This window comes from Helianthus annuus, chromosome 14 (genome assembly GCF_002127325.2).
Source record: "Helianthus annuus cultivar XRQ/B chromosome 14, HanXRQr2.0-SUNRISE, whole genome shotgun sequence".
NCBI classification, from domain to species: domain Eukaryota; kingdom Viridiplantae; phylum Streptophyta; class Magnoliopsida; order Asterales; family Asteraceae; genus Helianthus; species Helianthus annuus.
Window position 1 is genome coordinate 165,750,082 of NC_035446.2, and position 27,443 is coordinate 165,777,524.

General features: G+C 39.3%; 3 protein-coding genes across 6 annotated transcripts; all 3 read left to right on the forward strand.

The window, feature by feature from the left end:
• The first annotated feature begins 9,098 nt into the window (after positions 1-9,098).
• LOC110904791 (UDP-glycosyltransferase 76B1-like) lies at positions 9,099-12,237 on the forward strand. The gene is made up of 2 exons (XM_022150653.2): positions 9,099-9,672; positions 11,279-12,237. Exons 1-2 carry the CDS (start codon positions 9,168-9,170, stop codon positions 12,148-12,150), a joined length of 1,377 nt encoding a protein of 458 aa, XP_022006345.1. The 5' UTR covers positions 9,099-9,167; the 3' UTR covers positions 12,151-12,237.
• Positions 12,238-12,398: 161 nt separating this feature from the next.
• On the forward strand, positions 12,399-23,072 carry LOC110904788 (UDP-glycosyltransferase 76G1). 4 transcript variants are annotated; one of them, XM_035983505.1, is made up of 4 exons: positions 12,399-12,719; positions 18,672-18,942; positions 19,163-19,670; positions 21,930-23,072. In XM_035983505.1, exons 2-4 carry the CDS (start codon positions 18,934-18,936, stop codon positions 22,799-22,801), a joined length of 1,389 nt encoding a protein of 462 aa, XP_035839398.1. In that variant the 5' UTR covers positions 12,399-12,719; positions 18,672-18,933; the 3' UTR covers positions 22,802-23,072. The 4 variants fall into 4 exon arrangements, with proteins under 4 accessions (XP_035839398.1, XP_035839396.1, XP_035839399.1 ...); XM_035983503.1 differs by having other exon boundaries at positions 21,927-23,071; XM_035983506.1 differs by having other exon boundaries at positions 19,235-19,670; positions 21,927-23,071.
• Positions 13,256-16,280, forward strand: LOC118479238 (UDP-glycosyltransferase 76G1-like). Its single transcript, XM_022150647.2, has 2 exons — positions 13,256-13,906; positions 15,235-16,280. Exons 1-2 carry the CDS (start codon positions 13,402-13,404, stop codon positions 16,107-16,109), a joined length of 1,380 nt encoding a protein of 459 aa, XP_022006339.1. The 5' UTR covers positions 13,256-13,401; the 3' UTR covers positions 16,110-16,280.
• Positions 23,073-27,443: the final 4,371 nt, after the last annotated feature.

A 27,443-nucleotide genomic window follows, 5' to 3' on the forward strand; every position in this document is an offset into this window, starting at 1 on the left:
GCATGCGCTCGATCGCCTGGACCTTCTCCGGGTTTACCTTGAATCCATCTTTAGTCACGATGAACCCAAGGAATTTGCCTTCTTCCATTCCAAACGAGCATTTCCCTGGATTGAGCTTTATGTTAACGCTTCGCAGAGTTTGGAATGTTCTTTCGATATCTGTGAGCATGGTATCTTCTTCCATGCTCATGACGACCAGGTCGTCCATGTAGATTTCGACACTTTTGCTTATTTGGCCGCGGAAAGTGTCGTTCATCAACTTTTGGTAGGTTGAGCCCGCGTTGCGCAACCCAAACGGCATTTTTGTATAGCAGTAATTTCCGGTGGGAGTCCGGAATGCCGTTTTGTCTTCATCCTCGATTGCCATTTGTACTTGATGGTATCCTTTGTAGCAATCGAGGAAACACTTCCACCTGAATGGTGCGAGATTATCGACCTTTTCGTCGATTTCTGGAAGCGCGTAACAATCCTTGGGGCAGGCTTTGTTAAGGTCTTTGTAATCGACGCACATGCGCCAGCCCCCGGACGGTTTTTCTACCATGACTGGGTTGGACAACCAAGTCTGGTATTTAACTTCCCGCAGGATGCCTGCGGAGAGCAGTTCTTCGATCTGCTCTTGCATCGCCTGATTTTTAGCTGACCCAAGGTGGCGTTGGCCTTGGATCACTGGCTTGATACCTGGCATGGTATTCAAGTGATGTTGCGCAATATCACGTGGGACCCCGGTCATGTCTGCGGGTGTCCACGCGAAGATGTCTTGGTTCCTGAAGAGGAGCTGCTTCAGTTGCGCTTTGGTGGTCGGGGACAAGGCGTGACCCAACGTGACCTTTTGTTCTGGGTATCTCGCGTTGAGAACCCATTTTTCTGGCTGGTCATTGGGGGTGGGCCTTGCGACCTTGGTCGGACGTACTTCGTCCGACATCATGACGTCCCTGCGGGCATAGATTATCGCGACCCCCGATTCGGTTGGGAAACCAACCGCAGAGTGGGGGACCGACGTAATCATATTGAAATCTCCTTGGGATTCTCTCCCGAGGAGTACGTCATATTTGGAGGTGTGAGGTAAAACCATGAAGTTTACCTCTTCTGTCCTTGTGCGGTTTCCGCTGGAAAGACGCACAGGAAAAGTAATCTGGCCTAGGGGAAAGACAGTTTCCCCTGCGAACCCGGTTAACGGGTAATCTACTGCTTGCAACCGATCTTTGTCCTCCTGGTCGAACTGGTTGAAGCATTGTTCGTAGATTATATCGGATGTACTGCCCGGGTCGATGAATAGACGCTCGGTGCAGTAGTGTGCTAGTTGGCCTGAAATGACGACGGCGCGCCTGTCGCGCGGTCCGCCTCGGACTTTTGGAAAGACGACTTGCTCGTCCTTCCAGTCACATTCCGGCCTTCTTGCCGCTTTTCGCGGCCTGCCCTTGCCTCCGTGGATCATGTGGGTGGAAGCCACGTGCATGGTTCGCTTCCCGGAGGAGGTACCTTCGCCGTGAGGGGTAATGCGCTTGGTGGGTTTTTGCCCACCTGGCAAAAGATGTTGCAGTTTCCCCTCCTTCAAGGCGCGCTCAATCTCCAGTCGGAGACTGATGCAGCTGTTGGTGGTGTGGCCCGAGTCCTTGTGGTACTCACAGTAGAGTGTGAGGTCCTGATTTTTCTTGGACTTCATTGGTTGGGCCGGTCGCAAGAACTGTGGGTCCGCAAGGAGGACCTCACTTGGCGACATCGTGATCTCGGTCCAGTTGCGGTCCCGAGATTCTTTCTTGGACGCCCGATTGTCTCGGGCGGGGTTGTAGTTCTTTGGGTCGAACGTGTTGGTTTGCGGGAAGTATGGTTTGGAAATATCGCGATTTCCAACGTCCCGGTTGCGTTTATTGTTACGCTTGGACCCTTGTTGGGATGTTTCGGCTTGGGGTTTTGCCTTTGCCACATGCGGTTCGAGTGACCGCTGTGTCTGGGCGTATTTCTTGACCGCAGTCATGACATCTTCCCATTTTTTGGGCAAGCCCTCCTTGCCAGAGATGGTCATGATCATCTCTCTGTCTTTGACGGCCCGGATGAAGTGGTTTCGTGCCATCTGGTCTGCCACGTCACCTATCTCCAGGCACTCTTTATTATAACGGACGACGAATGCTTCGAGCGATTCGTCGTTCCTTCGCCAGATGTTCATGACGTCACACGAGTCTCGTTCGTGGCGTCGCTGCTGGCAAAAATGTGCGAGGAACTTGCTGCGCAAGTCCTCGAATGAATCCAGTGATCCCACTGGCAAAGAATCGAACCATGCCCTGGCCAGGCCCGTAAGGGTCTGGGGGAAAAAATTGCACCAAGTGGGTTCATCCCACTGGCCGTTGATGCCCGCGCCCATGAAGACGTTCATGTGGTCGTCCGGGTCGGTCGAACCATTGTATTTCCCAACGTTGAATGGGAATTTTGTCGTGGTGACATGGGCGTTGGCAATCCGCGTGCCGAACTTGGAATTTTCGGCCGCTGCCTTTGGCCTGTATGGTTCGTTTGCAGGGCGCTTTGCCGCCCTAAGGTATGTGTTGCGGGGGTGACTGGGAGGAACATAGTTGCGTCCTCCCGGTCTGCTACTGGTGTCGTGTGAATCACCGCGGTAGCTATGGTCGTCAGGGTCGGTATGACCGTACCCTTCGGTGTATGGTTGTGGGCCCAATCGGCTCTGAATGCCGGGGCCGCGTCTGGAGGTTGATCGCCTCCTGTCCTCGCCATGGGGGCCAAGGCGGGTGTGTACCGGTCCTCTGGTGTGGGACCCGTATGAGGAATCATCCTCGTTGAGGGTGTGGACCGAACAGTAAGACGATCCCCGTTCTTCACGCCGGCTTCTTGAAGCCGGGCGTGAATGGATCCTGCCGTCGTATTGTAAAATACGCTCAACAGGTGTGTGCGGTGCTGGGGGAAGCCCAGCTCGTATATTCGCTTCAGTACAAGCGCGGTTGTATGCTGCAGTCAGCGTAGCTGCCTGCTGCTCGTACCAGGCATGAATGGTCGTGCCTGGTGGGATCACAGATGGGAACTGTGATAAGTCATGTCCGAACATAAAGGAGGGGCTCCTTTGTGTGGACGTGCCAATGTGTCCGGGTTGGGAGGTCGAGGCATTGACCCCTACCGGGTTTGGATTTGGAGGATTTTGGTTATCCGCAGTATTGTTTTGGTGATCAGTCATGATCGTGAGAGAGGAAAAAGGGATGGATTAGAAAATGCTAAGAGTAGCGGTGGGCGCCAATGATGAAACAATGGTTAACCTGGCAGGGTTAACTCACAACTCTCTCACTACTACTACTATCTTACTTTGCTTCCCAAGCAAACTACTGATTCTCACGCCGGAGAGTGGTAACAAGGAGCACCCCCACCCCATCCTCCTTGTTACGAGTCACGGCTTGTTTCCTTGTGCAGGAGATCAACCACCGGTGATCCAGCCAGCGATCCTCGAGAGGAAGGGATTAACCCTTCTTGACGAGACCAGTGAGTTAACCCTGCCAGGTTAACCATTGTTTCATCAGGCTTGTTTTCAAATCAAAATAAGTGAGTATCTCACAGTTTATACGGTCAAACAGATGATAATCGGTATACTCACCGGTAAGATGAACCCTCGTGCATACCTTGATACGGGAATGTGTCGTGATGTGGATGAACACCGGTCGGTAAGTATAAATCATACCTTAACGTATCCCCTCGCCATGATTACATCTGATAAGTTGAGCTTAAGTGGACAACAATACCGATAATTGTTATAGGATGCTTATCTTAATGTTAACTAACTGAACAACAAGAGTGTTTTGGCATGACCGTACACTGATATGATTCTCTTACCCTCGAAACTCGCAAAAAGAATGTTTGTATATATTTATTTATTTACTGCTTAACTTTTATTGCTTTCTTTTAAACAGTTTCGTCGTTTGGTGCATATCAGCACGACATTAGCGGTGATGTCGTTTGATAACACTCAAAGGATTTTAAATTGTTGTCCTTTAATTTCAAAAATACCAAAAAGATTTTAGGCGTGTTTTAATATAAACTTTATAAAAGCCAAAAAGATTTTATTTCTTCTTTATTTTCGATCGTACGATGTTGGAGCTCGAGTCTTCGTTACCTGAAACCTGAACGAAAACCGAACTGACTAAATCTTCATAAACGGTCGAAATTTGCATGCTTGAAAGTTAAAGACTTAAAATTGACAAATTTATTCAACTTTCAAACTGTCGGACGGTGTTTGATTGTGACATGGTCATTCGTGTGTCATTTGTTTATACTATATTCCAAGCAGTTGTTCTCATTATGCGTTTAGATTTCTTGCATGTGCAGATTCTAAAGGCAAGGAGAACATGGTCGATGACAAGATTTGGAATGAAGACACGACGAGAAGGCGCTCAAAAGATGAAAATGATCGAGTAGCCGCTGACCATCATCAACTCCACAAGGATCTTACTTCATAAAGATCAAGTCATTCACGAGCAGCTCAAGGGGGAGCTTATGTTAAGGGGGAGTTTGTCAACACACTTCCCACATGATACGGGTAGTTTGTTGATACACTCTCTGCTTTCAAGACGTGAAGACTTTGAAGATCCTCCGACAATGAAGACTTGAAAGGACATCAGAGTTTTGGGAACTCGAAGACCAAAGACCGTCGAAGTTCGAGACGAGTCTACAACTATAGAAGATAAAGACAAAGCTACAGCCAAGGGGGAGTTTGTTGGTGCACTTGTGTCTGTACTTTGTCTGTATTCGGTCTGTATGTAAACGATGTCCTAAGTTAGTCTGTAAGTTGACCAAGTCAACTATCCTCCTAGTTTGACTTGGCCAATAAGTTGTAATATGTTTGTCTGTATCGAAGGATAGCCTCGAAGGATACTGTTGATCCTTCGAGGTGATCGAAAGATAGGCTTCGAACGATAGACCTCGAAAGGTGATCTTTCGAGGTCCTTGCTGATCCTTCGAAAGCACTATATCCGAAAGATGATCCTTCGGACCATCTATCGGATCCTTCGACCAGACATCATAGGCTGGGTATATATATACCCATGCAGTGTAGTGTGAAACAGGGATGCACACTTAGAGAGACAGACAAGAGTGGAGAGCATTCTGTCCGAAACATTCACACACACACTTTGAGAGTTTGCAAACTGATTGTAAACATTGTGCTTGTAACTGGAACCTTCATACGTATTAATACAGTGGTGTTAATCGGTGAATTCTTGTGTGTTTGTTTCTCTACTTGCATCATTCCGGTTTGCCTACTAGCTTGGATTCCGCACTTGCTAGTGGGTTAGTATAACAAGGTTTAGGTTCGTAATCCTCCGCGAAAAGGGACCTACAGTTAGTGACCTGCTTCTTAATCTGTTAATGTGTATTTTGTGTTTCTGGTCATGATACAAGCTTAATGTTGCATTGAATTTTTGGTCAACTTCTTTATCACTGATTTATTTAAAAGTTATATTGTAAGCCATTAGCACTCTCAGACCATGGGTAATGAGTATCATAGACGCGTGAATGAGTTTGAGAACATCCTCAAATCCCTTTATATGAAGAAATTCAAAATCTTCCCAATATGTGATTGGAATTCAATCATAATTATTGGAATCTTTGACTACTCAATGCCGCATCCACCACCAACCCCTACCCCCAATCTTTGACCAGAACTGATTACATAATATAATCACTATAGTTTAGACCATGTGTAGTGGTAATGTGAAGTACGAGCGTGTTCTTGTCACTTCAAGCCCCAAAACGCCGTGTACACCGCCCCTGTGGGCTTGATTCGTCCAAAATTTCGAATGGTGTGTTTGTAGAAACACCCGGATGATTTTTTTAGCCAATAGAATTGTTTGTTTTTGTTTTATTTTCTAAAAAATAACAATAATTGGCTAATCATTGTTGGGACATTATACTACTACATCTCTTTTTAACTTTAAGCCCCATAATGTCCCTTTGCTGGTTAGGACGCTACTTGTCGAACAATGCCCAAAGAAAGGGCTTGAACTTCAAGCCCCACTAGACATGGTCTTAGGCCACACAGGGTGGTACGTTATACTCGATCCATCACGCGTGAAACAATCACGCTACACCGCCGTCGGTTAATCTATCACGCGTGAAGTTTGTAATGCGTTGAATGTTTCACGCGTTGAACTTTTGATAATTTCGAACGTTTGATTTTTTTGACCGTTTTAAAACGGTAACAATCTTTAAAAAAAAAACCCTTTCAACCATTTATCTATTTATATCTCCATTTTAAACAATTTTACACACACCAATCTACATCTTTTAAACCCATTTCACACAATTTTTAAATCTTTCCCAAATGGAATTCCCTATGGATTCGACGTTTCCGATGTCTAGCGACAGCGATACCGAGTCGTTTTCCGACAACGAGACGCTAAAGTATTTTGTGTCGGTGTATAACGAGCTTGATGCCGAGTCGTCCCTCCCAAAGAAGAAGATGGTCGACCGTGATCGTATACGTGCCAACGAAGTTTTGATGAACGATTATTTTGTGGAAAATCCGCTCTACAATGCCGAAACCTTTAGAGATCGGTTTCGTTTACCCAAAGAATTATTTTTAAAGATTGTTGGAGACATCGAAGCAAGCAAGGAATGGTTTCAAGAAGGTTACGATGCGAGGGGCAAAGCAAGTTTCACGCCGATACAAAAATGCACGTCCGCCATTCGCCAACTAGCGACATGTAACCCTCCCGATCAATATGATGAATACCTAGCTATGTCGGAAAGAACTTCACGTGAATGTTTGCAATTTTTTTGCAACGCGGTCATTAAGTTGTATGCTAAAGAGTTTTTATGTAAACCGACGAGCCACGACATCTCACGTATTTACGCCGCACACGAGGCTAGATGGCATTTTCCCGGGATGCTCGGTAGCATCGATTGTACACATATCGAGTGGAAAAATTGTCCAAGAGAGTTGCGAGGGGCGTATGTTAGGGGAGACACCAAAAGACCAACTATCATACTAGAAGCGGTGGCGTCGAATGATTTATGGATTTGGCATTCGTATTTCGGTGTTCCAGGTTCAAACAACGACATTAATGTGTTGCACATGTCGCCGTTGTTCCAAAGCGTAACGGATGGTACCGCACCTTCCTCTCCTTTCTATGTTAACGGTCGACATTACAGACGAGGCTTTTATCTTGTGGATGGTATCTACCCATCTTGGTCTGTTTTTGTGAAAGCTCCCTCATTTCCTGTCGAGGCTAAAGAAAAGGTGTTCAAAACATTGCAAGAATCGGCAAGAAAAGATGTTGAGAGGGCATTTGGTGTTTTAAAGGGTAGATGGGGTATACTACACCGACCGGTTCGTGCGACGAGCAAGAAATCAGTACATAGCATAGTGTATGCATGTATCATATTAAACAATATGCTGATCAAAGAAGACAGACGTGCAATATCCCCGGATTGGGTGCCGGATCCTCCTACACAAGTTCAAGTTCCACAAGATATCCATCTACAATTGCGTAACGAAGAAACTCATTTTCGGTTAAGATTCGATTTAATCGAACTAGTAGGTTCTCTAGGTTTGGAGTTTGATTATTCGGACGAGGAGTAGGTTTTTTTTTTTTAAGTTGTATGTTTCTAGTATGTTAAATTGAAGTAGTATGTTTTAAATTTAATAAAATTTTTAATTTTAGTGTGTTATTGTTAATTTCTAATTTAAAATAAAAAATTAAAAAAATTAGTGAAATTTATAATTTTGTTTTAAAATAAAATTAAAAAATTCTAATTTTAAAATGAAAATTAAAAAATTTGGGAGTGATAGAATTTCATCACTAGTGATACCACCCCGCCTACATTTCTATCACTAGTAATAGAATATTGGGTAATGACATGACATGATTTGATTGGATAGTGGGAGTGATAGAAACTATCACTAGTGAACCACTCCTCCTCCCCTTAGACCATGTTTAGTGGTAAATTGTTATAATGCCCCCACCATGGGGCATTATCCGACACGTGTCATCCCAGTCAGCATGGGGTGTTATTGCAAAAGTGGCGTAGTGGGAATAATGCCTTATAATGCCCCTTCCAATCATTAAAAAAAATTAAAAAGGCAAATGGTTGTTGATTGATTGGCTAGTCAAAAAAGCAAACTGTCTCATTGCCACATGCAAAAATCCCATTGGCCACCTTTTGTTTGCATTTGACCACTTTGGCGTTTTAAAAAAAACGCCGGCTTGCAAAATGGAACAAAATAACGCCGGATCACGCCCTGTGTAGTGGGGGAGGGGCGTTTTGGGGCATTTTTTTTCAATTTTTTTTAAATCACGCCCCACTACGGATGGTCTTATAGTTTTTCTTCTTCTTTTTTGAAGGACTAAGAAGTAACTTATACATTCCAAAACAATCTATTAATACATAGATTTTAGACAACGAAAATTAAAGGTTAAACATCTTAATTCATAGTCTGCATAAATCCATTTTCTTCTTTTGCAATCATTAAACATACCAAAAACATAAGCATTGCCAGTTGTTTGCTCAACTAGGTTTTATAGTAGTTGTGCTATTAAAGAAAGAAAAATACGAAAGGCTATTTATCCCCATCTTTTCATAACCTATCCCCGACCCATTTTTTGCCCCTCATAACAATCGTTTCTAGGTCCCTGACTGCGGCCCCGTTTAGCCTATTTATCTAAATCATTTATCTTACATATTTTACATTGAAGGTGGCAAATACAGTGGCATGTGACGAAACTACAGAAGCAGTGGTCATGTGGCGCGTTCGGTGACTACATGGGACTATATGAAGAGAGAAGCAGTAAAGGAGACCCAGAGGGAGGGCCGGGGGGGGGGGGGGGGGGGGGGGGGAGAGAGAGAGATTCGGTTTAAAGCGGATGTCACAAGACTCGCAGAGGTGCAACAGGACTTTCGGCATGCGCTAAGTGCTAGCGTTAAAAAAAGGGAGACCCAACAGTAGGGGTGGGGGCCTGATGATGCTGGTAACTGTCTACATCATGTATATTAGTCATTGCATATTCTTTTCTTGACATGCATAGAGCAGCCATGCTATGTGTTCGGTTATCAAATTCAATTTGGATACTAGGACTTTCACATGTTACTAATAGTCCATGAAGGGACAAAATAAAGAATTTAAATTAGCATGTTTGAAAGCAATTCATTAAGCCTTCACGCTTTGAACTTTGCAGAACATGGAGACTCTTGGAAGCGTAAGCACTATCCGGAGCCGGAGAATAATATTGTTTCCGCTACCTTTTCAGGGTCATATCAATCCCATGCTTCAGCTAGCAAACATTCTTCACACCCGCGGTTTCAAAATTACCATTATACACGCTGAATACAACTCTCCTAATCCTTCCAACTATCCTCACTTCACCTTTAAGCCCATTAAGGACCACCTTTCCAAAGTTGCTCATGAGTATCCTACGAACCGAGACGGTACCTATTTTGTTAGGTACTTAAACAAAAGCTGTGTAGATCCATTTACGGATTGTCTGGCTGGGTTGTTGGCAGAACCCGGTGAAGAACGGGTTGCTTGTGTAATCACAGATGCGTGTTTCTACTTCACGCAGGCGGTGGCGGATGATATGAAGCTACCTCGGATAGTGCTCCGGACTAGTAGTCTCGGTTGCAACCTTGCTTATGAGGCTTTACCCTTTTACTCTAAAACGGGTAGTTTTTACCTTACAAAACAAGGTCAGTCAAATAATACTTTCCAAGTCATTCCACAAATCACTTAAAAACTGAAAATTATGAAAAATAGACATGTAATTTGACCTACGTTTTACAAAAAAAAAAAAAAAAAAAAAAAAAAAAAAAAAGATATCGACTTTGAAACATTTTAAAAGGGAAATGATCAAACTAGGCATTCTTTTTAAGAATTTCAAATTTATTTCAACCAATCATAAAGCGACTCCTAAGTCTAAGCCGGTGGCTATCTTGATTGATTTGGAAAAAGACAAAAAAAATCGTCTATTTTGGAAAAGTTAAAGTCAAAACATCTATTTGTACCAAGTTAGACATTCAAAACCAACCAAGTAACGCCGAATAAGCACCAACCAGCACAATTAAGAATGAAAAATTCAAAAAGACCACAAAAGAGCCAATCAAATCCATTTCTATGTAAAAGACCCGGCTAAATTTTATCCGGCGGCTAGGAGTTGGTCTCTGCCTTTTGACATTGGCTAAGGCTTAGCCTGCTTTTACACACCTTGCGTTTTGAATGGCTCACTTGTGGTCCCCCAATATGTACTTTACGTTGAGTTTCCATGTTTCCGCTACTACGTAATTCAAAACCAACCTATTAGGTAACACTAAACATGTATACTTTCCTAAATGCTTGATCGATGTTTCATATATAGAACTAGAAACTCGTGTATTACACGGTTTGAATAAATATAATTTTATATATTAAATAATAAAAAGTTATATTTTTATAAACCTCGTATATTGTACGTGTTAAATAAATGTATTATATATCAAATAATAAAAACCAGTTATATCTTTAAAAACCATGTGTATTACACAGATTAAATAAATGTAATTTTGTATACTAAATACTAAAAACGTCGTATCTTTAAAAACCTCGTGTATAATCGGGTTGAATAAATCTACCAAATAATAAAAATATTACATCCTTAAAAACCTCGTATATTACACGTGTTGAATAGATCTAAAAAAGAGTTATATCTTTAAAAACCATGTGTATTACACATATTAAATAAATGTAATTTTGTATATTAAATACTAAAAACGCCGTATCTTAAAAAAAACCCATGTATAGTCGGGTTGAAAAATCTACCAAATAATAAAAAAATTGTATCCATAAAAACCCCGTGTATTACACGTGTTGAATAAATCTAATTTTACATAGCAAATGATAAAAAGTTATATCTTTAAAAACTTCATGTATTACACGTGTTATATAAATGTAACTTTGTATAATGAATAATAAAAAAAGTAATATTTTTAAAAACCCCACGTTTTTACCAGTTGAATAAATATAATTTTGTATACTAATTAATAAAAAGAAGTTATATTTTTAATAAATTAAGATAACATTTAATATTAATTTATTATTTATATATTTAATATAAGATAAGTAGGAAAAAGAGGTATCTGTTTTAAAAATATATTAAATTAACAATTTAGATTTGATGATAATATTTTATTAAAGTATGATAAGATTTAATATTAATTTATTATTTATTTATTTAGTTAGTTAATATAAGATAAATATAGATTTGAGGATGACTTCTATGAATGACACGTGTCCAAAACTTGGTTTCTTTTATTAAAGTAGATAGATTTGAAGTATCAGTGCCGGAATATCCACTATTGAAATTTAAAGATATCGCAAAGATCGCAATCAACCCACAAGGTATGGGGGACTTAGCCACCAACATGCTTAACCAGATGAAGGCATCATCAGGGATTATATGGAACACCTTCAAAGAACTTGAAGAATCTGATCTAGAAACTCTCTCCCGAGATTTTCAAGTTCCAAGCTTCACTTTAGGTCCATTCCACAAGTATTTCCCAGCGTCTTCGAGCAGCCTGATTGAACAAGACCGAACTATTCTCTCATGGCTAGACAAACAACCTCCCAAGTCAGTAGTGTATGCTAGTTTTGGAAGCGTTGCACAAATAAACGAGTCAGAATTTCAAGAAGTGGCGCATGGGTTGGCTAATATCGGTTTGCCATTTTTGTGGGTGGTTCGACCAGGGATGGTTGTTGGTTCAGAATGGTTGGAGTCGTTGCCTGAAAATTTCCTAGAAAGAATGGGCGATAGGGGACGGATAGTGAAATGGTCTCCTCAACAAGACGTACTAGCTCATCCGGCAACAGGGTGTTTTTGGACTCATAATGGATGGAATTCAACATTGGAAAGCATATGCGAAGGTGTTCCCATGATTTGTTCCCCATGTTTGGGCGACCAACCAATAAATGCAAGATATGTGACTGAGGTTTGGAAGATTGGCGTTTTTTTAGAAGATGGGTTTGAAAGGGTGGGAATCGAGATGGCGATTAAACGAGTAATGATGGGTAAAGAAGGAGAAGAAATGCGTAAGAGAATAAGTTGTTTTAAGGAGAAGGTAAACCTCTCCCTTGCCGAAGGTGGCTCTTCTTGCCAGTCATTAAACAACTTAGTTGATTATATTTCATCCTTTTGACTTGCGGAAATCAATTATAGTTAATTCTTTAGTATATTTATTCTGAAAAAAAAAACACAAAAACTGATACATGTATGCAATATTTTTCTTTTTCATGTAATAAATGGAGAGACCTGTGAATTAGACTTTATCTTCAAAAGTGATATCAATCTTAAATAAAACATCTAGCAATTTCCTTCTGAATCTGTTAATGTGTTTCTGGTCGTGATAAAAGCTTAAGCTTGATGTTGCACTCAAGTCTTGGTCAAATTTACCATACTAATTTAAAAAAAAAATCCAAATAGAATTTAAGTACACATCCAATCGATATGTACATACAATCAACCCAAGAACATGCCCAATATGTTGAGATGTTGCTGAAAACACATGTCAACTTTTAGCCTCCTATTATTTGCATCCAGTCAACATTTGGTACGTTATTTAATTCAGATATCACACATTGGTCAGAGAAATTTTTTATTCAACAGGATCACTACTATGGACCATAGTTGTCAAAGGCGCAAGGCGCAAAGGATGAGCCTTGGGCTTCAATGCAAGACGCTTAGGGTGGAGGGAGTGGTCACCAAATGGTGAGTGTTTAACTTATTTTCTAACCAATAATGTCATGTCATGTCAAGTCCCTACTCCACTCCCCATTTTGCACTCAATCACTATCAATGGTCAAACACATGAAGAGTGGTAAACAATATAAGAAAAATTGTGATTGGTTGAAAGGGGTGGAGCCCACTATTAACCCTCTCTCTCCCACCTCTCTCTTCTTCACCGAGTCGATGAATACTCACCGCCCACACCACCTCTCTCCTCTTCCCCGATCCAACAGAGGGGGTGGGGTGGGGGCCTGGTGATGCTTGTTATCGTCTACATCATGTATGTAACATATTCCTATTTTGACATGCATACGGAAAATACTAATGAATAAAAAAACGAGCTGCTATGCTATGTGTTCGGTTCAGTGGTGGACCCAGAAATTATTTGCTGAGAGCGCGAATGAGGTGTTCAACCATATTTTCAAAGGGTGCGGTCGGGTTTTGTGCCTAAAATATACACTAAATTTTTTTTTCAAGGGGTGCGGCGGCCCACCCTGGCCAAAGGGTAGGTCCGCCCTGGCTCGGTTATCAATGATTCTTGGACTTGCACATGTTACCTACCAGTGGTCCATGAAGGGACGCAATAATGAATGAAATTTAGCATGTGTACAAGCAATTCATTAGGCCTACATTTTTATTGCACTGGCTTTGAACTTTGTAGAACATGGAGACTCTTGGAAGCGTTAGCACTCTCCGGAGCCGGAGAATAATATTGTTTCCGCTACCTTTTCAGGGTCATATCAATCCCATGCTTCAGCTAGCAAACATTCTTCACACCCGCGGTTTCAAAATTACCATTATACACGCTGAATACAACTCTCCTAATCCTTCTAACTATCCTCACTTCGCCTTTAAGCCCATCAAGGACCGCTTTTCTGAGATCGCTGACCAGTTGGCTACGAACCGAGACGGTACCTATTTTGCTAGGTACTTAAACAAAAGCTGTGTAGATTCGTTTATTGATTGTCTAGCTGAGTTGTTGGCAGAACCCGGTGAAGAACGGGTTGCTTGTGTAATCACAGATGCGTGTTTCTACTTCACGCAGGCGGTGGCAGATGACTTGAAGCTACCTCGGATAGTGCTCCGGACTAGCGGTCTCGGTTGCACCCTTGCCTGTGACGCTTTACCCTTTTGCTCTAAAAAAGCTTGCTTTTACCTTACCAAACAAGGTCAGTCAAATACTTTCGTATCATTCTATTATCTGACAAAGCACTTTTATGGGGTAGGGGTGGTTATCACTCATCACTAATTTATCATTCTCAACTTCCAATCAAGTTCCGCCACGTCATCGAGCTTTATTCCATCACTCACAACCTTTTAGAGTGGAAATGCTGATCACTCACCCAACCCTGAAAACCCAACAAAGCAATTAAATAAAACATGAAACAAGACCCAAATATAACGCGTTGTTTTTATAATGGGAATTAACTTCCACGCGTTGAATTATAGGGGTGGCGGTGGTGTTTTGCATATGTTCACGCGTGTTCAAATTCCATCACGTACAAACTTAGCACCACCCCGGGTGGCCTTACCTCTACCCGTAGGAATAGAGAGGCTGCTTCCAGTGAAACCCCCGGCTCGATTGTAGTTTTGCATCAAGTCTTAGACATAAGCAATTGAGACAAATGCCGATCAGTGCATGTACCCCTTGTCTTTCAGCTATCAACGTCACCACATGATGCATGATTAACCATCCGCCTCTTTTAACGTTATTTTTACGAAATTTGTAAAATTACGCTAGAATTAGTGCACTTTCACTTTTGCCCCCCGAACGTCCACACATATATACATTATATGCGCATACCGCAAGCGGGACCGTGACAAAACACTTTTATAAAAGGGAAAATTATGAAAGGGAAAATTATAAAAATAGACATTACATTGACGTATCTTTAAAAAGAAAGATATTAACTTTTAAGCATTTTAAATAGACATTCAAAAAAACCAAAAGTTCCAAGGGTCCACGGAAAGTACCAATCATATCAGTACATCTGTAAAAGATCGGCTAAAATTGATCCGACAGCTAAGACCGTGGGGCTTGGGTTGGGGCTTGGGTTGGGGCTTGGGTTGGGCATTGGTTGACACGTGGAATGGGAAAAAAAAACTCACGCCCATGGGGTATGGTGGGGCTTGGGTTGGGGGCATGAGTTGACACATGGCCATTGAGAGCCCGCCATGTCACCTTGCTAGCCCGCCCCACGCCCGGCTTCAATCCCACGCCAAAGGGGGCCACGCCCAAACTCAAGCCCCAACCCAAGCCCCCCGGGGTGGTGGCTTGGGCGTTTTCCCCCAACCCACACCCCAACCCAAGCCCCATACCACATGGCCTAAGGCTTGGTCCCTACTTTTACACATGTTGCATTTGATTGGTTCACTTGTGGTCCCCGGAAACCTGTTTTTCGTGTCTGCTAATTCCAAATCAACCAATTGGGTAACGCTAAACCTGTTTTCGTGTTTACCATGTATACCTTCCAAAATGTTGGATCTATGTTTCCAGATTCAGATTATGAAGCATCAGTGCCAGAATTTCCACTTTTGAAATTTAAAGACATCACAAATATCACAATCAACCCACAAGGTATGGGGGACTTAACCTCCAACATTCTTAACCAGATGAGGGCATCATCAGGGATTATATGGAACACATTCAAAGAACTCGAAGAATCTGATCTAGAAACTCTCTCCCAAGATTTTCAAGTTCCGAGCTTCACTTTAGGTCCATTCCACAAGTATTTCCCAGCATCTGGGAGTAGCTTGATCGAACAAGACCGCACTATTCTCTCATGGCTAGACAAACAACCACCCAAGTCAGTAGTATATGTTAGTTTTGGAAGCGTTGCACATATAACCAAGTCAGAATTTCAAGAAGTGGCGCATGGGTTGGCTAATATGGGTTTGCCATTTTTGTGGGTGGTTCGACCAGGGATGGTTGTTGGTTCAGAATGGTTGGAGGCATTGCCCGAAAAATTCCTAGAAAGAATGGGCGAGAGGGGACGCATAGTGAAATGGTCTCCTCAACAAGAAGTACTAGCTCATCCGGCAACAGGGTGTTTTTGGACTCATAATGGATGGAATTCAACATTAGAGAGCATATGTGAAGGTGTTCCCATGATTTGTTCCCCATGTTTGGCCGACCAACCAATAAATGCAAGATATGTGAGTGACGTTTGGAAGATTGGCGTATTGTTGGAAGATGGGTTTGAAAGGGTTGGAATCAAGATGGCGATTAAACGTGTAATGATGGATAAAGAAGGAGAAGAAATGCGTGAGAGAGTAAGTTCTCTTAAGGAGAAGGTAAACCTCTCCCTCACTGAAGGTGGCTCTTCTTGTCAGTCTTTAAACAACTTAGTTGATTATATTTCGTCGTTCTGACTACAAAAATATAAGTTACAACACTCCATATATGCAGGAAAAATTCACAAAGAACTGGTTATATCAAGTAATCCTTTTCTTTTTCATTTAATGGAGAGAGCTGTAACGAGAGACCTGTATCTTCAAATGATTTCAATTTCAAATAAAAGACCTCTAGTGACTTGCTTCTTACTTTGTTAGGCGCCCCCTTAATTAATTTGTTGGGCGCCCCCTTAAGGAGGGGGCTATATTGCCTTCTTCCAATAAAGGCCACAATATGGAATGGAGCCCCTTCCATCCTTACCTAATTTTTTTTTAGTTTTTTTTATATTTGTAACATTTTAATAAATAAATAAAAAACATTTAAATAAAATAAAAGTATAGAACATAAGATTTAAATAACTAAAAATCAAAAATAAAAACACATAACGTTTAAATAACTTAGAAATAATAAATTAACATAACACATAAATAAAGCGATAACAGTTAAATAAAGCAACCGTAAACTAAGGACGTGTCGCGCCAAGCCTCCCAATCCGGTCTCGCAAAATCCTCCAAGCCGCAATGTGATCAAACGGCCTTATGTGTTGTGCTTCAAACTCAGTACGTGCCTCGGCAAGCGTTTCATCCTCGGCTACACCCTCCTCACGGTTCAACGGAGTGTCGTAGCACCTCTCAAAATGTGTACACTTTATGCCTAGATGCATAAAATTTCATAGAATTTGTTCTCTTCCACGAAAATTCTCACCTAAACGTTGGTAGAATGTAGTCCTAACCGCTCCAACATTGAGGCGAATCAAAAGAGAATCCTAAATCGACCATATCCACCCGTGACTAACGTGATATCCTCAGCCTAGATCCAACGACGTGCCTTTGAATACAGAGATTGAGAGTATAAAAAGATTAAGAGTATGGAGAGGTTTGAGCGAAATAAAATAGAATAGTGTGTATATATAGAGTAGATATTAATTAAATTTAAAATTAATTTTTTTAAGAAAAAAAGTTACCGTTGATTCAATGGTCAAACACAAAGGCCCACCATCTTTCTCCCGTTGTTGGTCGCTATTGCTGTGGCGAAGCAAGAATAGCCTCCTCCCCCCCCCCCCCCCACAATGGCGCCGATAGTATGGGATAGGGGACGCTATGCACCCCATACCTGGTAGTTGTATTGCGTATTTTGTGTTAGTGACTTGCTTCTTAGTCTGTGAATGTGTATTTTGTGTTTCTGGTCATGATAAAAGCTTAATGTTGCATTGAATTTTTGGTCAACTTCATCAGCACTGATTTTTTTTAAAGTTATATTGTAAGCCATTAACCCTCTTAAAGCATGGGTAATGATTATTATAGGCGTGTGAATGAGTTGAAAACACCCTCAACATAGTCTATCTGGACGTTATAGGGGCATGAAGAAGGATGAGTGTTTGTAGTATAATGCCAAATAAGGTGAAAAAAGTGGAAGGTAATTACTGAAAGGGCATCACGGGCGTTAACCATTATACATTTTTAAAGGGGTGTTATAATGTTGATGTGATGGAAAATACCTCTTAAAGGACATTAAGTATTACTGATGGCCTTAGCCTCCTTTTTTTTAGCCATGAATATTGAATAAGGAGGCCTCTCACACCTAATTTTTCAATTCCTTATTTTCTAGTGCCACTAACGCTAGGGTGCTGTTGGTTTGCGAAATTAAGTGGAATTCAAATGAAACAGAATATGAATTCCATCTCTTGATATATTTGATACACTGGAATGATGGGAATTGAAATATATTAATTTTTAATGTGTTTGGTTGGGAAAATAATTGGAATTAGCATGGAAATTAATTCCCTCAAATTGGAAGAAATTCAAAATCTTCCCAATATGTTATTGAAATTCAATCAAAATTAATGGAATCTTTGACTTTGACTACTCAATCGTCGCATCCACCACCAACCCCCATCCCCAATCTTTGACCAGAACTAATTACATAATATAATCACTCTAGTTTAGACCATGTGTAGCGGCAATGTGAAGTACGAGCGTGTTCTTATCACTTCAAGCCCCAAAACGCCGTGTACACCGCCCCTGTGGGCTTGATACATCCAAAATTTCGAATGGCATGTTTATAGAAACGCCCGGATGATTTTGGTTTAGCCAATAGAATTGTTTGTTTTTGTTTTATTTTCTAAAAAAAATAATATTAATTGCCTAATCATTGTTAGGGCATTATACTATTTTTAACTTCCTCATAATACTCCTTTGCTGATTAGGACACTACATATCGAATAATGCCCAAAGGAAGGGCTTGAACTTCAAGCCCCACTACACATGATCATACAGTTTTTCTTCTTCTTCTTTTTTGAAAGACTAAGAAGTAACTTATATAATCCAAAACAATCTATTATTACATAGATTTTAGACAACTAAAATTAAAGGTTAAACATCTTAATTCATAGTCTGCATAAATCCATTTTCTTCTTTTGCAACCATTAAACATACCAAAACAATCTATCCCCGACCCATTTTTTGCCCCTCATAACAAAAGTTTCTAGGTCCCTGACTGCGACTCATTTAGCCTATTTATCTAAATCATTTATCTTACAGATTTTACATTGAAGGTGGCAAATACAGTGGCATGTGACGAAACTACAGAAGCAGTGGTCATGTGGCGCGTTCGGTGACTACATGGGACTATATGATGAGAGAAGCAGTAAAGGAGACCCGGAAGGAGGGCCGGGGGAGAGAGATAGAGAGATTCGGTTTAAAGCGGATGTCACAAGACTCGCAGAGGTGCAACAGGACTTTCGGCAGGCGCTAACTGCTAGCGTTAAAAAAAGGGAGACCCAACAGTAGGGGTGGGGGCCTGATGATGCTGGTAACTGTCTACATCATGTATATTAGTCATCACATATTCTTTTCTTGACATGCATAGAGCAGCCATGCTATGTGTTCGGTTATCAAATTCAATTTGGAGACTAGGACTTTCACATGTTACCAATAGTCCATTAAGGGACACAATAAAGAGTTTAAATTAGCATGTATGAAAGCAATTCATTAAGCCTTCACTTTTATTGCATTGGCTTTGAACTATGCAGAACATGGAGACTCTTGGAAGCGTTAGCACTCTCCAGAGCCGGAGAATAATATTATTTCCGCTACCTTTTCAGGGTCATATCAATCCCATGCTTCAGCTGGCAAACATTCTTCACACCCGCGGTTTCAAAATAACCATTATACACGCTGAATACAACTCTCCTAATCCTTCCAACTATCCTCACTTAACCTTTAAGCCCATTAAGGACCACCTTTCCAAAGTTGCTCACGAGTATCCTACGAACCGAGACGGTACCTATTTTGTTAGGTACTTAAACAAAAGCTGTGTAGATACGTTTACGGATTGTCTGGCTGGGTTGTTGGCAGAACCCGGTGAAGAACGGGTTGCTTGTGTAATCACAGATGCGTGTTTTTATGTCACGCAGGCGGTGGCGGATGATATGAAGCTACCTCGGATAGTGCTCCGGACTAGTAGTCTCGGTTGCAACCTTGCTTATGAGGCTTTACCCTTTTACTCTAAAACGGGTAGTTTTTACCTTACAAAACAAGGTCAGTCAAATAATACTTTCCAAGTCATTCCACAAATCACTTAAAAACTGAAAATTATGAAAAATAGACATGTAATTTGACCTACGTTTTACAAAAAAAAAAAAAAAAAAAAAAAAAAAAAAAGATATCGACTTTGAAACATTTTAAAAAGGGAAATGATCAAACTAGGCATTTTTTTTTAAGAATTTCAAATTTATTTCAGCCAATCATAAAGCGACTCCTAAGTCTCAGCCGGTGGCTAACTTGATTGATTTGGAAAAAGACAAAAAAAATCGTCTATTTTGGAAAAGTTAAAGTCAAAACATCTATTTGTATCAAATTAGACATTCAAAACCAACCAATCAAGTAACGCCGAATAAGCACCGTCGGCTGAGCCTTAGCCGGCACAATTAAGAATGAAAAGTTCAAAAAGACCACAAAAGAGCCAATCAAATCCATTTATATGTAAAAGACCCGGCTAAATTTTATCCGGCGGCTAGGGGTTGGTCTCTGCCTTTCGACATTGGCTAAGGCTTAGCCTGCTTTTACACACCTTGCATTTTGATTGGCTCACTTGTGGTCCCCCAATATGTACTTTACGTTGAGTTTCCATGTTTCCGCTAATTCAAATTTCAAACACCTATTAGACTATCTCCAATGCATATTTAAAATCATTGTTCTTAGAAATCCTTACATGTCCTTACCATTGGAGCAATGGTGTCATTTGAATCCTTTAACAATGAAGTCCTTAATTATGGATGCATGTTTGTATTGATTTTGGTGATAAGGTGGACCCATACTAAAAAAATAAAACCTTTTATTTAAGGATTGTGTGTAGTGAGTAGGTGATGAGATGGAAATTTAGAAGAGTAAGGATATTTGTAGGGTTGGAGATGAAATAAAGGTTTTTAAGGATTTATAAGGATATGATGTGGCAGCTAAGGATGCTTAAGGACACCCGTAGCGTTGGAGATAGTCTTAGAGCATTCACATAAGGAATTAAATTATGTGTGTGTTGTTTTTAAAATATAAAGAGTATAAAAAGTGGTTGTGAGTGGAGTAGAGAGAAAATGTTACTGTCCATCTGTATATTTGAGGGACACTGTTCACCCCCTATAATTTTTTAATATTTTTTGAAAGTTGTTGTGAGTGGAGGAGAGAGAAAATGTAATGATAAATGTATAAAAAATATTATTTAATTGAAAAGGAGATAGAAATATAGTGTTTTTAGTGTAATTTAGGATGAGAATATGATGGATTGAATGTGAATGCTCTTAGGTAACACTAAACATGTATACTTTCCTAAATGCTTGATCGATGTTTCATATATACAACTAGGTTAGAACCCCGTGTATTACACGGGTTGAATAAATATAATTTTATATATTAAATAATAAAAACTTATATTTTTATGAACCCCGTATATTGTACGGGTTAAATAAATGTAATTTTATATATCAAATAATAAAAAATAGTTATATCTTTAAAAACCATGTGTATTACACAGATTAAATAAATGTAATTTTGTATACTAAATACTAAAAACGTCGTATCTTTAAAAAACTCGTGTATACTCGGGTTGAATAAATCTACCAAATAATAAAAATATTACATCCTTAAAACCCCGTATATTACACGTGTTGAATAGATCTAAAAAAGAGTTATATCTTTAAAAACCATGTGTATTACACATATTAAATAAATGTAATTTTGTATATTAAATACTAAAAACGCTGTCTCTTTAAAAAACCCGTGTATAGTCAGGTTGAAAAATCTACCAAATAATAAAAAAAATTGTATCCTTAAAAACTCCGTGTATTACACGTGTTGAATAAATCTAATTTTACATAGCAAATGATAAAAAGTTATATCTTTAAAAACTTCGTGTATTACACGTGTTATATAAATGTAACTTTGTATAATAAATAATAAAAAAAGTAATATTTTTAAAAACCTCACGTTTTTACAAGTTGAATAAATATAATTTTGTATAGTAATTAATAAAAAGAAGTTATATTTTTAATAAATTGGGATATTATTTAATATTAATTTATTAATTATATATTTAATATAAGATAAGTATGAAAGAGAGGTATCTGTTTTAAAAATATATTAAATTAACAATTTAGATTTGAGGATAATATTTTATTAAAGTATGATAAGATTTAATATTAATTTATTATTTATTTATTTAGTTAGTTAATATAAGATAAATATAGATTTGATGATGACATCTATGAATGACACATGTCCAAAACTTGGTTTATTTTATTATAGTAGATAGATTTGAAGAATCAGTGCCGGAATATCCACTATTGAAATTTAAAGATATCGCAAAGATCACAATCAACCCACAAGGTATGGGGGACTTAGCCACCAACATGCTTAACCAGATGAAGGCATCATCAGGGATTATATGGAACACCTTCAAAGAACTTGAAGAATCTGATCTAGAAACTCTCTCCCGAGATATTCCAGTTCCAAGCTTCACTTTAGGTCCATTCCACAAGTATTTCCCAGCGTCTTCGAGCAGCCTGATTGAACAAGACCGAACTATTCTCTCATGGCTAGACAAACAACCTCCCAAGTCAGTAGTGTATGCTAGTTTTGGAAGCGTTGCACAAATAAACGAGTCAGAATTTCAAGAAGTGGCGCATGGGTTGGCTAATATCGGTTTGCCATTTTTGTGGGTGGTTCGACCAGGGATGGTTGTTGGTTCAGAATGGTTGGAGTCGTTGCCTGAAAATTTCCTAGAAAGAATGGGCGATAGGGGACGGATAGTGAAATGGTCTCCTCAACAAGAAGTACTAGCTCATCCGGCAACAGGGTGTTTTTGGACTCATAATGGATGGAATTCAACATTAGAGAGCATATGTGAAGGTGTTCCCATGATTTGTTCCCCATGTTTGGCCGACCAACCAATAAATGCAAGATATGTGAGTGACGTTTGGAAGATTGGCGTATTGTTGGAAGATGGGTTTGAAAGGGTGGGAATCAAGATGGCGATTAAACGTGTAATGATGGATAAAGAAGGAGAAGAAATGCGTGAGAGAGTAAGTTCTCTTAAGGAGAAGGTAAACCTCTCCCTCGCTGAAGGTGGCTCTTCTTGTCGGTCATTAAACAACTTAGTTGATTATATTTCGTCGTTCTGACTCAAAAATATAAGTTACAACACTCCATACAGGAAAAGATCACAAAGAACTGGTTATATCAAGTAATCCTTTTCTTTTTCATTTAATAATGGAGAGAGCTGTAAATGAGAGACATGTTTTTTTCAAATGATTTCAATTTCAAATAATAGACCTCTAGTGACTTGCTTCTTAATCTGTTAGGCGCCACCTCAAGCAGGAAGCTCTATTGCCTCCTGTCAATAAAGCCTACGATGTGGAATGGAGCCACTTCCATCATTACCTAATCTTTTTTATGTTTTTGTTTTTATATTTGTAACCATTTTAATAAATAAATAAACATTTAAATAAATTTAAAATAAAGAACATAAGATTTAAAGAACTAAAAAAATAAAAAAAAAAACATAGCATTTAAATAACTTAGAAATAATAAACATAACACATAAATAAAACGATAATATTTTACTATCGCAAAATCCTCCAAGCCGCAATGTGATCAAACGGCCTTACGTACTATGCTTCGAACTCAATACGTGCCTCGGCAAGCGCTTCATCCTCGGCTACACCCTCCTCGTGGTTCAACTCAAGCGTAGCACCTCTCAAAATGTGTACACTTTATGTTCAGATGCATAAACCTTCCTAGAATTTGTTCTCTTCCACGAAAGTTCTCACCTAAACTTTGGTAGTATGAGTCCTAATCCTGCTCCAACATTGAGGCGAATCAGAAGGGAATCCTAAATTGATCGTATCCACACAACTTGTGACTAACGCGATATCATCGGCTTCGGTCCAACGCCGTGCCATTGAAAATATAGAGATTGAGAGTATAAAAAGGTTAAGAGTATAAAAAGTTTGAGAGTATTGAGAGGTTTGAGCGAAATAAAATAGAAAAGTGTGTGTATATATAGAGTAGATATTAATTAAATATGATTGTTTTTAAAAGTTACCGTTGATTCAACGGTCGAACACAAGGGCCCACCATCTTTCTCAACAATAGTCCCCCTCCCTCCCCAATGGCGCCGACGGTATTGGGGAGGTGTCACTATTGATGAAAAATGGTTGAGGTGGCTTGGGTTTTGCGCCCCATACCTTGCAATTGTATTGTGTATTTTGTGTTACTGACTTGCTTCTTAATCTCTTATTGTGTATCATGTGTTTCTGGTCATGATAAAATCTTAATGTAGCATTGAATTTTGGTCAACTTCATCAACAATGATTTATTTAAAAGTTATATTGTAAGCCATTAGCCCTCTTAGAACATGGGTAATGGTATTATAGGGAAATGAATGAGTTTGAAAACACCTTCAATACTGTCCTCTGGGCGTTATTTGGGCATGAAAAGGGAGTAGCGTTTGTAGTATTATGCCAAATGAGGAGATAAAAATTGGAAAGTAATTCCTGAAAGGGCATTGGGCGTTAACCATTACATATCTTTTAAAGAGGCAGAAAATAGCCCTAAAGGGTCATTAACGATGGCCTTAACCTCCTTTTTTAGACATGAATATTGAATAGCCTCCTTTTTTAGACATGAATATTGAATAAGGAGGCCCCTCACACCTAATTTTTCAATTCCTTATTTCTAGTGCCACTAATGCTAGGGTGCTGTGGGTTTGCGAAATTAAGTGGAATTCAAATGAAAGAGAATATGAATTCCATCTCTTGATATGTTTAATACACTGGAATGATTGGAAATGAAATATATTTCATTTTTAATGTGTTTGGTTGGGAAAATAATTAGAATTTGCATGGAAATTAATTCCCTCAAATTCCTTTATATGAAGAAATTCAAAATCTTCCCAATATGTGATTGGAATTCAATCAAAATTATTGGAATCTTTGACTACTCAATCGTCCCATCCAGTGTTTTAAAAACCGGTAAATACCGGCCGGTTATACCGGTATTACCAATGTTTAAAAAACCGGTAAATACCGGCCAATTATACCGGTATTACCGTTTTCGGATGTAAATCCGGTCCGAAACACCGCGGTAAGTAGGAGAAACGGCATATAATTTGTACCACCGGTAAAATCCGGTATACTGGTTTGAACCGTTATACCAGTACCGTCTCAGGTATGTTTTTGGGTTAGGATTTTACTTTTTATCGTCCCAACTCCATGTTTACTCTTAGCTTTAACCTAAAAACTTTTAATATTTTATCTCCATGGATCAAAATTCAAAACTTGCTTCATCACTCCATCACTCGTGACTTGTTCCAGACTTCCATCACCCCATCGTTCGTTCCAGATTTCTATTTTAATCCAATTTTGGATTATTTTTTGAGTTAATGTTGTAATTTATGAAATTATACAATTAACTAGTCAACCCGGTTAAACCGCCCGACACAACCCGGTTCAACCGGTTAAACCATTTTTATGCCTAATCCGGTATGATTAAAAACCGGATTTTAAAACATTGGGTATTACCGTTTCCATATGTAAATCCGATACGAAACACCCCGGTAAATAAGTGAAACGGCATAAGGTTTGTACCGGCGGTAAAATCCAGTATAGCGGTTTGAAACTTAATACCAGTACCGGCCCAAGATTATTTTAGTTTGGGTTGTTACTTATTTTATTATATATGTTACTTATCTTACGTAATTTTTATATATTATAATTATTCGTAACTAAAACTTGTTATTTAATATTGTATGAAACGAAAATAGTTATCCTCTAGTTGATGAGGATAGCGATAATAGTGAATTTCATCTTTTATGCGATCATGAACTTGATGTATTAACACTCAAATGGCTTAAACATATTGTACACTTTATTTAAAAGAGCTTGTTAGAAAATTGAATGATTTTCAATTATCTTTTAGATTATTTTTTTTTATTATGGATTAGCTTTTGGATTATCTTTTAATATGTAATCATGTATTTTTTAATTAACTTTTGAGTTGATGTTGTAATTTATTAAATTATAGAGTTAACTAGTCAACCCGGTTGAACCATTCGGTACAACCTGGTTCAACCGGTTGAACCATTTTTTAGCCTAATCCGGTTTAATTTAAAAACCGGTTTTTAAAACATTGGTCCCATCCACCAGCAACCCCGCCCCCAATCTTTGACCAGAACTAATTACATAATATAATCACTATAGTTTTGACCATGTGTAGTGGCAATGTGAAGTACGAGCGTGTTCTTGTCACTTCAAGCCCCAAAACGCCGTGTACACTGCCCCTGTGGGCTTGATTCGTCCAAAATTTCGAATGACGTGTTTGTAGAAACGCCCAGATGATTTTGGTTTAGCCAATAGAATGGTTTGTTTTTGTTAATAATTGGCTAATCATTGTTGTGGCATTATACTACTACACCCCTTTTTAACTTTAAGCCCCATAATGCCCCTTTGATGATTAGGACGCTACATGTTCAAAGATGCTCAAAGAAGGAGTTTGAACTTCAAGCCCCACTACATGGTCTTATAGTTTTTCTTCTTCTTTCTTCTTTTTTGAAGGACTAAAGAGTAACTTATACAATCCAAAACAATCTATTATTACATAGATTTTAGACAACTAAAATTAAAGGTTAAACATCTTAATTCATAGTCTGCATAAATCCATTTTCTTCTTTTGCAACCATTAAACATACCAAAAACATAAGCATTGTCAGTTGTTTGCTCAACTAGGTTTTATAGTAGTTGTGCTATTAAAGAAAGAAAAATACGAAAGGCTATTTATCTTTTCATAACCTATCCCCGACCCATTTTTTGCCCCCCATAACAAAAGTCTCTAGGTCCCTGACTGCGACCCGTTTAGCCTATTTATCTAAATCATTTATGTTACAGATTTTACATTGAAGGTGGCAAATACAGTTGCATGTGACGAACTACAGAAGCAGTGGTCATGTGGCGCGTTTGGTGACCTATGCAGTCAATAGCGGTGCTATAGCACCGCTATAGCGTTTAGCAGACATACGACCTCATAGCGGTCCCTTATAGCGGTTCCGCTATTAGCGGTGCTAAAGACCGCTATTTAAACGCTATTCTAAACCCGTATAGCGGTCGTCGCACTGCTTTTAGCGATATTTTTTATTTCAGCCCAAAAAAACCATATTAATTAACTTTTTGTTTGAAATAAACCCAAAATTAAACCTAAAGCGAGGCCTAAAGTCTTCATTTGCTGCCTAAATCTAGAAATTGTTGGACTTCCACTTCCTAAATCCTAATTCGCTGGTGGTTCCTAATTCGTTGGTGGTTCCTACTAAAATTTTGCATGATTATGAATTTTGATATTACTATTAATATTTTCATATATATATATATATATATATATATATATATAAGGGTGAGAGTTGGCTACAAAGTCCATTTTTCCTACAAAGTGTAAGAAGTAATAAAACACCATAATGTCAATCATAAAACACACTAAAAACCCACAAATAACAAAGTGAAGAATACTAAAACGCCATGTTTGTGGGTTTTGTGTTGTGTTTTGGATGATAAGGCTTTAATTATCGAATGACTAACATTAGTGTGTTTTATGTTGATTATCATTTTGTGTTTTATATTCAGAGTTCTACAACGGTGACTACATGGAACTATATGATGAGAGAAGCAGTAAAGGAGACCCGGAGGGAGGGCCGGGGAGAGAGAGAGAGAGAGAGAGAGAGATTCGGTTTAAAGCGGATGTCACAAGACTCGCAGAGGTGCAACAGGACTTTCGGCA